General features: G+C 43.5%; 2 protein-coding genes across 2 annotated transcripts; one reads left to right on the top strand and one right to left on the bottom strand.

Annotated features, from left to right (window-relative positions):
- Nucleotides 1-1,148: 1,148 nt before the first annotated feature.
- MELLADRAFT_85126 (uncharacterized protein) lies at nucleotides 1,149-1,854 on the bottom strand (the record flags this gene model as incomplete). The annotated part of the gene is made up of 3 exons (XM_007419179.1): nucleotides 1,149-1,337; nucleotides 1,411-1,788; nucleotides 1,852-1,854. 3 exons carry the CDS (start codon nucleotides 1,852-1,854, stop codon nucleotides 1,149-1,151), a joined length of 570 nt encoding a protein of 189 aa, XP_007419241.1.
- Nucleotides 1,855-11,095: 9,241 nt separating this feature from the next.
- MELLADRAFT_46213 (uncharacterized protein) lies at nucleotides 11,096-12,281 on the top strand (the record flags this gene model as incomplete). Its single annotated transcript, XM_007419181.1, has 4 exons — nucleotides 11,096-11,169; nucleotides 11,377-11,585; nucleotides 11,678-11,863; nucleotides 11,946-12,281. 4 exons carry the CDS (start codon nucleotides 11,160-11,162, stop codon nucleotides 11,949-11,951), a joined length of 411 nt encoding a protein of 136 aa, XP_007419243.1.
- Between the last annotated feature and the right edge of the window lie 16 nt (nucleotides 12,282-12,297).

Below are 12,297 nucleotides of genomic sequence, written 5' to 3'. Positions count from 1 at the left end.
GGCAATGTATCTCAATTTTTAGCATTTGTGAATTAGCAAGAGCGGGGGATTCTGGCTTATTCCTTTGTCTTTTCATCTTTTGGCTTTGGCTGATTCTAAATGGCTGTCCTAATAAACACAGACCATGGATGATGTCAAGGTGAAGGATTAGGAATAATTTATGGTGTATCAAAGAATTGGCACAACCCACAGAAAGCAAATTACTCAGAGTGGAATATACCACATGATGGTCATTTACTCCAGAGGCTCCAGATCGCCTTGTAGTCCCTTGCATCAGATTCATGTTTCTGTCTGTCTGTTTAATGTTCCTGCAAACTCTTTCACTCATGATTTGTAGGAACAATCTAGCATTCACCACTTTTAAATGATCACTACACCTTTACCACCAATTGAGAATTGAACTTGAAAGTTGAGGTCTATTAATTGTTTGATGGCTTTAATGAACTTACATTTAGAATCTTTGATCTGATCCTCCATCTGTGATCAATCAGTAGAAAAAAGGTGTTTATGTACCTTTGTCAGCGGATTGTTCACATTTTTGATTGTTAGAGCATTCGACTCTGCCCACGAATCAAGAAAAGACACCCAAATCTTTCAAGGACTCGGAATTTGCTTGATCATGAGCTCAATCGCACAAGGCTGGGATGTCCTGGGAAGTTGCTTTGTAGCACCACCGCAACATATGTGCATACATACAATCATTGTTTCATGGACGTAAACATGTGGTCCAAGTGTGGCCTAGATCAACGTCGCATGGACTCATCAAAACTCGCCTTAACACGCTTTGCGCCATTGGAGAGAAGTCCTCCTCCAAATCGACTCAGATGTTAAAATAGATACATGAAATTTTCATTCATACAGAGTGATACTCAAACAGTGCTTGGTGAGTACGTAGCTACAGTATCACCGTCCGGCTTGATTGAAGGGGGTACGTCAGTTTCGCGCGCTGTGGAGCAGAATGAGAGAACACGATTAAAGACAATTACCATGAAAAGTTAAGCTCCGCGAATACAAAAGCGCTTCAGTGAATGGCAAACGTGCCACTCTTATTAGACTTTCTAACAGCAGTGATAACGACCTCACTTGACGCCCTTGTACCCCGTCTTGATTTTGGATCCATTCGATCAAGTTGAACCCACCATGCTCGATTAAGCTGATAAAGCCACGTTCGATTTCACGCCTCCAAATAAATTCTCAACCATTTTGCCCAAAAACCCTGTTTTCTTGTTGATTGGATTGGAGCCTGCCTGTTTCAGTGTACGTCGAGTCCGCCAAGCATGTGTGATAAATAGAGACAGTGTACCCCACAAACATCCTTGCATCATGGGATAGATTATCTGGAAGGGGGGTTTTATTATCAACATGCGAAGATAGTGACTCGTGGAATATGATGCTGAACAAGTGATCTACCTGATCTCGAACTGTTACCCAAGCTACTAAACCCCATTTGACCCTGAAGTTTTTACCTAAATAGAATAAATCTTCGATATCCGCATTGGTTGCGTCGTCTTCGATCGGCTGGTGGGTGAGCCTTGACTCGATGCCATCGAGGTCAGTGGGTGGCTTTAAATAAAAGAATGGTCGTATGCTCATAAGGTAGCCCTGCTCAAAGCGCAAGTCGGGTACTGAAAACACGCCCAGGGGTGCTGGAGTTTCTTCGGAATCGAGAGAAGGGAACTCGGAGGATGATTCGCCATCGAGTGAGGCTGGTCGATGAATGGCCGTGCCACCAGTAGGTGAACCAGGCGTCAGACCGATGAAGGGAAAGTGTGAAGGGTCAATCGATGTCTGTGATGCAAGCGATCAGCACATGAATGTCTCGAGCATCTATCGAACAGAGATGAAACACACCATCTTGAGCTTGAGATGATGCGCCTGACGAGGTACATAGACTCTAGAGTGAATGTCCAGGTGAGCCTGACGCACAAGCTGAAGATCACCAAGTCAACGGACCCGGGAACGAGACCGACCCAGCTCATATCTCGGATAATCCGTGTTATCTGTCACAAGAATTCGAACAACGACTCTGCCCCAAAACCTCGATCGAATTCAACTCTCAAAGGATCATCCAACACACTTCATCTTCATCAAGCCAGAAGCATCAAAAACACCCCTCTTTTACTCGCAAAATGCCGTCGAAACGCCCTCCGGGGATCGACGAAGACAATCCATCCCCCCACCCGAAAAACCCTAGGTCGAATCGCACGACGACAGACCCTGACGCTATGGAAGACGTCCTAACTTCCCTCGCAAACAATACCTCAGGATCAAACGATGCCCTTCTTCGCATGGTTATTCAAATGCTCTCGACGTTCATGGACACCATCAAAAAACTCAACGAAAAAATTGACCGCCTAGAAGCTGAAAGAAATAAAGCTACGACCTCTGAAACCCGAGCAACTATCCAACCACAAGCTGGACTCATCCCGGTAACTGGCCAACCGAGCACTATCAAACCACACGCCTGGGTAAACCCGTATCCGAAACGAAAAACCGACAACGTTCCAAAACCCCCTCCTAAAAACGCTGATATTAACAAGTTCAAGGCGGCGAACCTTGTGATTCACAAAACCCCTGGCTTAGAACCATTCAAAGGTATGAAAGACTCGGAAATTGTTAGAAGCATCAACTCGGCCCTTGCCTCGATCGACGCTAGAGTCAATGACTCCCCAGTGAAAGTTCGTGGAGCTTCGATACTCAAATCAGGTGACATCATCATGTATATGGACAATAGACTTATGAAAAGCTGGCTGCTAGAGAACAAGCACATCTGGACCAAGCTCGCACACAAGGACTTTGAAACCGCCCAAACCAGATACCCAGCTTTATTCAATTACGCACCTGCCGACATTGACGTTAACGACAAAGACTTCCCGAAAACACTCAGTCTAGAAAACGATATTCCGCTAGAGGCAATTCACTCAGTCAGATGGATCAACGACCCTATCGACACTGGCAAAAAACACGGCACGTTCGTTCTTAACCTACTGGACAAAGAACTCGCTCGTAAAATCGAACAAGGTGGGATCTATGTTGACTGTCACCGCATAAAAAGCAAGCACTAAGAACAAGGCCCAATGATGTGTTTCAATTGCTTGGACCTCTATCACACCCACACGTCATGCTCCAACCAACCAAATTGTGCCAAATGTGGCGACGCACACAGTACTCGTGAATGTGCAAACAATGATGCTGACCAAGTGTGCGCACGATGCTACAACTTTGACAGCCTTAAGACGAACAGTAAGATTGATCGCCTCACCCCCAAATATAATCACTCCCCTAAAAGTTTAAATTGCCCATTACGAAACACACAGTTTAAGATTACCACTCAACCCTCAACTGAAGATGAGTTATAGTCACATTCAACATTCACCCAACAGACCACCTTCTCCTCAAAATTTTGACAGTGAAGACGACCCCGAGGACCGTCTCAGCATATCATCAGATATCCCTCTCTCCATCGACAAATTATCGATCTTACATTTCAACTGCCACAACTCTATCCAACTTACCCACGAAGCGCTCACTTACACACACTACTCTGTTTTGTCTCTCCAAGAACCGTGGTTCAATAGCCACTCATTATCTTTCCCCCATCACGAAGCGTGGTTCTGCCTAACAACTTACGATTACACCCCTAGCGCCTGGTCAGATAGGCCTAGAGTTTGCATTTACATTTCCAAACTTATTCCAACTTCTCATATCTCGATTCTGCCTAGTCTGTCGGATATCATCCTGGGCATTGACATCAAGGTGCCGTCCTCAAACTGACCTAAACTTAGAATCATCTCATGGTACAATCCGCCAGGATCCCAAAGAGGCCTACTGACGCTCGAACACTGGCTAAACAAACACCACAACCGCCAGATCCCAACCATCATCACTACCGACTCGAATCTCCACCATCAGGCCTGGAACCCACCGGATTACAAGGTGACAGATAATCAAGCAAAAAAGATGTTACAACTTTTGAGCTCAAAAGGCTTTAAGCTCACCTCCCCCAAGGGTATCCCGACCCGCTTCTCAACTGGAACTCAAGCCACCACCATTGATCTGATCTGGACCAGCTGGAACCTCGCGGGAAAGGTGCTGAGCTGTAAAGTACTGACCAACGCCTTAGCCTCCGATCATTTTCCTATAGAGACTTTCTTAGATTGTGCTATCATCCCACCCCTGAACACCCACTTCTCTATTAATCTTACTAACATCAATGTTCCTTCCCTACACAGCTCAATTTCGGCTCAACTGACTCGTCTCCCACCAGCTTTAGTCACCACCACTGACATTGACAACGCCATAACAACGCTTTCCACTATCATCCTTGAGTCAACTCAAAAACAAGGAAAAAAGGTCAAGACTAACGTCAACAAGTATAAAAGCTGGTGGGACAAGGAAACCCTTAACCCGATCCTCAAAAACCAAAACCGAGCCCGAAGATGGTGGCTCCGATCTCAATTACCTGAAGCTCGCCAATGCTACGTCGAATGGCAAACCTACTTCAAAGACCAAGTCATGAAAATCAAAACACGACATTGGAAGACCTTCCTCGCCAACTGCTCCGGGAACGATACTTTCAAAGCGTTCAAATACGTCAAACCAAAGTCCACTGGTGAAATCGCCCCCCTAAGGAAACCAGACGGTTCAGTAGCCACCGACAAAGAAGAACAAGCCCGTCTCCTTTACTTCGGCACCTCAGTTGCCCACGTTGAGGCAGACCTTGCGGACATCACATCAGATGTAGATCACTTGACCCCTCTAACCTTCCCAGAACTCATCCCAGACGAACTAGAGAGGATCACCGAAAAACTCCCAAATCGAAAAGCAAATGGTGGGGATCAAATCTCAAACGAGATCATCAAACTATCTTTTCCGGCAATCAAAACAGAACTCTGTCAGATCTTCAACGCCTGCTTTAAACTAGGGTACTTTCCAAACGCCTGGAGAACGGCGGTCACTATCATTATCAGGAAGAATGGGAAGGACTCTTATTCAGAACCCAATTCGTACAGACCAATCGCGCTGCTGAGTTGCTTAGGTAAAATCCTTGAAAAAGTCATCACTAGTAGAGTAACTTTCTGGGCTGAATCTAGAAACAAACTCGCGAGTGGACACATGGGAGGCAGACGACAGAGATCGACAGACGACGCACTGCTTATCCTCACCTCCTGGATTAAGGAGAAATGGAGGAACAACGAGATAGTCACCACCTTATTTCTCGACGTCAAATCGGCCTACCCATCGGTTCACCGAGAAAGACTAATCCACACGCTCGACAAGCTCGACTGCCCCAAGTACTTAATTCAACAAGTCCATGGTTTCCTAACTGAAAGAACAACCAATCTACGTCTCCAAGATTTCCTCTCAGAAAAATTTGATGTTGATAACGGCTTACCGCAAGGCTCCCCTTTGTCAGTGATTCTCTATATGATTTACAATTCCTCCCTTCTAAATCCAGGAAAGCTGGAACCAACATCACAAAGCTTCTCAGTAGGATTTATAGATGACGTGGTTCACGTAGTATCATCTAAATCCGTTGAGACAAACCTCACAAAACTGAATCAACAAGCCAGACACTCATTGGACTGGGCCAACACCCATGGGGCGATTTTCGATAAGAAGAAGGCACAGTTGATACACTTCACTAATAAACGGCTTAAGGAATCCAGACCTTTCCAGTTTGGTGAGGTTGTGCTGAAACCAGAACAAGCAGTTAAGTGGCTAGGCGTCTGGTTTGATACGAAACTACTCTTTAATCATCACCTCAAACACGTCAAGAAAGCAGGCGTTTTCACTCTCCATCAGCTTCAGAGACTGAATAAATGCTATTCGGGACTCTCTCCGAGGGAAGTTCAGAAACTAGTACTAGCTGTTCTACTACCTAGGATACTTTACGGTAGCGTAATTTGGCTCACTGAAAAGAACTATAGCAAAGTAAATAAAGTCCTTACTCAAATTCAAAACTCGGCTCTCAGGATCATTTTAGGGGCCTTCAAAGGAACCTCGAATGAGATACTAAACCACGATGCCTACTTCATGCCGCTCACGACGGTAGCTACTAAACGACATCATACCTTCCTGCTAAAGCGACTATCTGCGCCGGAGGGGCACCCGACCCAACTCTTCATCAAACACGAGCTTCGTCTCAGATCAAATAAGCATAAAGGACCAATTCAGGACATCCTTAGCTTCACAGCTTTCCACAATCTAGCGAAAGAGAAGATTGAGACAATCTACGCACACTCTCTAGTACCGTGGATACCAAACATAGGCCAACTCAACAATCTCGATAAATCAAAGAAGGAAGCTAGTGAACTTATACCGAAGCAAGTTGAAGAAGAAGAGTCAAGGAACTCACTGATCATTTTTACTGATGGATCGGTCAGCAAAGAAGGAGGTGGAGCAGCTGCAGTAACTAAAACAGCTAACAAAACACTAACCATGAAATTTGAGAGTAACTTCTCAAACCACAAGGCTGAACTATTTGGACTTTTACAGGCAACGGAGCTAGCTAACGAAATTTTCAGACGTCACCACCCACCGTTTACTGACCTGGCGATTTTCAGCGACAATCAAGGGGTCCTAAGACTGATTCATAACGCACCTAGACAAACGTCTGGACAACATCTGGTCATCAAGATTAGGTGTAGCTTGAAACGTTTACCAACTGACACCAACATTCGCTTCTACTGGACACCAGGTCATGTAGGTATTGAGCTCAATGAAAAAGTGGATGAACTGGCAAAAAAAGCAGCTACGAATGTCATGGAAGCAGTCTCCATTCCGTCAAGCGTTGGCAGCATCAAGAAACGAACAAAGGATGAATTTAATATCAAGAATACAATACTGAAACCGGGTAAGACCAATTTCAAAACCAAAGCCAAGGACATTTCAGAGAGTTTATTAAGTATGGAAAAAGGGGGAGCTGCGGCGATTATCCAATTGAGGGCTAAGCACAGCCCTTTGAACGCTCACCTATTCAAACGAAATCTTTCAGAATCCCCCTCATGTCCTCATTGTGGTCTGAAAGAAACAACTGAACATTATCTTCTTTATTGCAGTCGATATAAAAGAGCAAGGAAACTTTTCAGAGCTCAACTACGTAAAGAAAAAATAAAAGTCAATTGGAACAAAGCTGACAAATTACTGGACTCTCCCAAAGCTTTTCCTTTCTTATCTAGTTTCATTCTACAAACAAATCGATTTGTACATCTACGTTCTTATTCACAAGACAAATACCCCAAGAGGACGGTCCAAAGACAGAATGTGGTCACAGACGCGGATAGATGAACGATCGATGGTTCCCCCTACGTTCTAATCATGGAAGGATGTTCAATCCCATTAAGGGTTCGTCGGTCTCCAGGTGACGCCTTGGATACATAGATCGGCGAGACATCTCTTCAGAAAAACCGATACTTTACCAACACCTACCCCTACGTATTGGAAATATGTTCAATCCCCCTAGGGTTCGATAGCCTCCAAGTACCGTCTTGGGTTCATAGGCTATCGAGACATACTTCAACCCAGTCCTGGTAGACTCTAAAATACTAGACAATACGTATAGATAATGTTCAATCCCCCTTGGGTTCGTCAACCTCCAAGTACCGCCCTGGATCCATAGGTTGGCAAGACATTTATCAAAAAAGGTTCAAAGGTTCTTTGGATTACTAGCTCTGAACAACAACTTGGACAGTTTCTTGCTTTAATGCGAAACGCAAGAAGTTCTAGAGACTAATGACTCTTTCATCCTCTGACTGATAAACAGAAGGTGGTGATCGAGGTCCATCGCTTTCCTGCGGGTGGGCTAAATGCCTAAAGATGGATTTAAAAAAAAAAAAAAACGTAATAAGGGTGATAAGCTATAAGCTTGGTTCCAAAAAAGATCTGCTCGCTATCAAAATGTCAATACCCATTCCTGTTCTTAGATTAGATGGCCGAATCCTTAAGGTGTACTAGTCTTTTTATACATAACAGTTTAGATAGTGTTGTATGCAATAAAGCCGAAAAGCACTTTGAAAAAAAAAAAAAAAAAAAAAAAAAAAAACAACTCTGCCTATCCTTGAATTTTTTGATGATTTGAAAGACAACTCATTTTCCTGAAACATGAACAGCATGCAAAAGTTGAAACCAAATGATCTTCTATGAATTGTCATTATCAAAAGAGACCATTAGCTTAGTAGAGTTGGTATGATACAAAGGCTCCAGAGTGCAATGAGTATCTTATATGGTGTTCAGACCTGCTACAACCATTAATTTCCACATCGGCTTTTCACTCTTGTTAGAAGATGGAGAACAAGGACAGACTTGAGACTGTTCCCTGAAGGAAGCCACCAGATTCATCACTTGGTACAACGGCAATGAAAAGGGAATAGCGGGAAGCATCTTGGACAAGTGATGAGAAACTCATTGATATTTCTTGTCTTGTGGAATTGGGTAACATCCAAACTTAAGGACCCTCGGTCATCGCTTGCTATGTATAAACCCCGGCACGATGGGACTTAGTTAAGTTTGGGTAACATCAGATATCACTGAATCCTCCTAATTATAATAAAGGAAAACAATTTAAGAGGGAACAAAGGGGACCACTTGCCATATGTTCTGGTCTAGCCCCATTGAGATGCCCTGCCACAATTCTGAGTGTCTCTGTGGTATGCTATTACACATCAAAAGTCACAACAATCATCTCTATCCACTTGTGCCATGTCAGTGACATGATGTCACTGTTCCATATGCCACATTTTCAGTCACACAATCAATCTGCATTCCCAACTCTCTCATCTAGCCTTAAGGGCAAGTTTGGTTGTGTTTTATAATTATGTATATTCCAAAATGTTTTTTGGGAGCAATCATGTAAAATATAAACTCCATCCCAGTCATGAAAGGATGTCAAAAACTACTTTGACATAAACATAAAAGAGGAGTTTATTTCTTGATAAAATCCTTTTTGGACTTGACAAAATCTCTCTTCAACACCCTTGAGGCTCCAACATCATCATCATCAGCCCACAGCAGTGCAGCTCAGCTCTTTGATTGGACTAGCATTCCATCTCACAGTCAACTCATCAAGTGAAGCATCTAAACATGTCACAGTCTGTCATATTCAAGCCATCATCCGTCTTCTTGACTTCATATCATTCAGATTATTCAAATCATCTTAAGCAAATCATCCAATTTGTACCAAGGAGTTTGTTCAACTGTATCCACTCATCTTGCTCAATCTGATTGATTTGATCAACAAATCAAGACCAGCTTCTACCCAAAAATGTTGAAAGATGCTGTCATGCCATTTGTGATTCTGGCTATACTCTTTACCAATTCTAAGGCATGATCTGCACAAAACAGAACCAGGGGGATTGTGACCTTATTCTCTTTGACTATAACTGAGCCAGATACTTCACAGAAAGCCAAAGATCCTCTCAACACCCATATCATTGAACTCTCACTAGCCAATCTCACTAAGAGTGAGGAGCACGGTCAGATTAAGTTGTCTGTTTGCAAGACCTGTGTTGCCTTCCCAGCTCACCTCATTGATGTTTCCACACTACTAAGGCTTGTTGTACTCAGCAATGATTTTGATCAGCTAACTCTTGTTATCACTGCTCAGACTCAAGGAAATCAGTGAGCCTCTGCGACAAAGGACAATCAGAATCAAATGACCTGCAAGGCGTGTATTTGTTATTTTTGTGTGATCTTATCTCTTTCTGTGAACTCAGAATTAAAGGGCTACCGCACATGTCAGTTCTGCTTGAGCTTTCCAAGAGCGTCAGTCAAAATGTATTTCAGAGCAGAAAGATTTACAACTAGACATCTGCTGAATTGGTACCAGTCTTTTGCAGGAAACCGAGTCGCGGACCAAATTTGAGCAACAAATTTAAACTCGTGCAGCCTATAAAGCGTGCCATGTCCATCCAAATCTCCATCAGGCTTTCCTTGAGAGGCAAATCAAAGACTGTACCGTCTTGAGCCACTTAAGAGCATCTCCTATTGTTCGAGTAAATTTTCTGTAAATTTTCTGTACATACTGACCCGGTACGGTATCACTTGATACAGAACGGTGGAAATCCACTATCGTTGCATTATATCAAACAAAGTACAGTACATACTGTACAGAAACACCTCATTGCCACTATCGTATGTTCGGTAAAAAAAACTGCAAATCTCATGTTCTATCACGCAACAATCCATCCGAGCACAATCAGTTTGCAAAGACAATTGATCTGATGACAATTGATTTCAGAACAATCACTTTGAAAACAAGATGATTGACTTCATAACAATTGACTTGAAAACAATCGAGCTGAAAACAATCGAGCTGAAATCAAACGAGCTGAAAACAAACGATTGAAAAAAGTCAATCAAAAAACGATCGATTAGAAAAAGATCAATTAGAAAAAGATCAATTAGAGAACAGCCAAGTTATCTATATGACCATTTGAAAACCATTGATCACAGAAAACGGAGAATTTACAAGATGAAATTGGTGTTTGATGGTGATACAGGTGTAGTGGGATAGAGTGGGACTGATTTGAGGATGAGTTGTAGGATCGGCTCGGTAGAAGTCGAGCAGATTTGCAGATACCGACCTCTGCAGAATCGGTAGAGGTCCAGCAAATTTACTGGACCTCTACAGAATTTCTACAGATTCTGTGGGTACCGATGCATGATTTTGACACGATTGGGAGTTTTGACCCTCGGTACGGTAAAATTTACCGTACCGAAGCCGTTTACCGAGACGATAGGAGATGCTCTAAGGCATCAGACAATCTGTGCAGCTGATATTGATCGCAATCGAATAATACGTTGGCGAAAGTGCAGACGGAAGTGAATTGGTTTTGACCAAGTGTTGTGGAGCTGAATCTTTCATGGCTCTGCTTTTTTGAGTGTGAGTGCTGTGAGTCGAGGCTCAAGGGACTGAGGTGATAAACTTCAAAGTGCCATATCCGCGATGAACGATGGTCGGTTTCGCCCCGTAAGGTCGGACTTGTGACGAGCTGGGACCGAGTGTGGATGGTAGTTGTGGAAGTCTCATCATATGAAACCTATCTAGGTCGGATCGGCCTGCTGCAATCGTTGTACTTTGTTGGTTTACCCTATCATCGCGTTTATACGCTGCAAGACACGATTCCGACCCCAACCCTACGAACTTTCCGGCATCGAAAATGGTCAAGAGTGAGTCAATCTCCTCGTTCCATCGTCACCACACCTTCTCCACATCCGACTCATGACCGAATCAGCCATCAAACCTCCACTCGCATAACCTGTTCCATTGAAACATCCGGAACCGTTGTGGTCCTTGCAATTTCGACGCTTTAATTGAAACTGATCATACTTGTCTCTCTGGTCTTCTTCTACCCTCACAATGAATTTATTTCTCAGTTTACAAGGGAGGCAAAGTTGCCGTTGTTCTTTCGGGTCGACATGCAGGCAAAAAAGTTGTAGTCATCAAGCAATCTGACGAGGGAACAAAAGATCGACCTTATCCTCACTGCATTGTTGCTGGTATCGAGAGATACCCCCTCAAAGTCACTCGAGGTATGGGTGCCAAGAAGCTTGCTAAACGATCGAAAGTTAAACCCTTCATCCGGGTACGTCTTGAACAAACACCTCAAGCTCATCAATGATGCTCAAAATTCTTCGGTTCCGGTCTTTAATCATCTTTATTCTTCTTCAATCACAGGCTGTCAACTACAACCACTTGATGCCAACCCGATATGCTTTGGAGTTAGAGGGATTGAAGGGTATTGTTACTTACGAAACATTCAAGGAGCCCTCACAGCGGGAAGAAGCAAAGAAGGCCATCAAGAAGATGTTTGAGGAGAGGTACCAAGCAGGCAAAAACCGATGGTTTTTCACCCCTCTTCGGGTTCGTTTCTTTGTTTTAATGTTTTGCTTGCCTCACACTGATGAACCTGTCTCGCTCCCTGTTTTTGTGTTACTTTATACAGTTCTGAAATGTATGCTATTCAATGCTCCCAACTATGCTTTTAATCTGCTTGCGTGTCTTGGAAAGCCCCTTGAGGGTCGATCCTGTCGAGCGTTTTCGTACCATGTTTGATGACCTGATTTCTCGGCGACCCATTGAGCTCCAATTATTTCAGTAGCTTTGTGATGGACCAAAGCTTTGAATGTCGCACCTATGCCTTCATTCATTCCAATAGCCCTTGCTTTCTCGACTACATCTGAAGCTTGGGTATAAGAGAAAAAGAATCCCTAGCTATCCGCTTCCTATACTATTTACTACATCATGCAAAAGATAGTTGCTACTGAATGCTTTCATTTATACTCGAATAGCTTGCC

Source organism: Melampsora larici-populina, assembly GCF_000204055.1.
Source record: "Melampsora larici-populina 98AG31 unplaced genomic scaffold MELLAscaffold_139, whole genome shotgun sequence".
Taxonomy (NCBI): domain Eukaryota; kingdom Fungi; phylum Basidiomycota; class Pucciniomycetes; order Pucciniales; family Melampsoraceae; genus Melampsora; species Melampsora laricis-populina.
The sequence above is the reverse complement of the archived record's forward strand: the minus strand, read 5'-3'. Positions and strand labels throughout refer to the sequence as shown.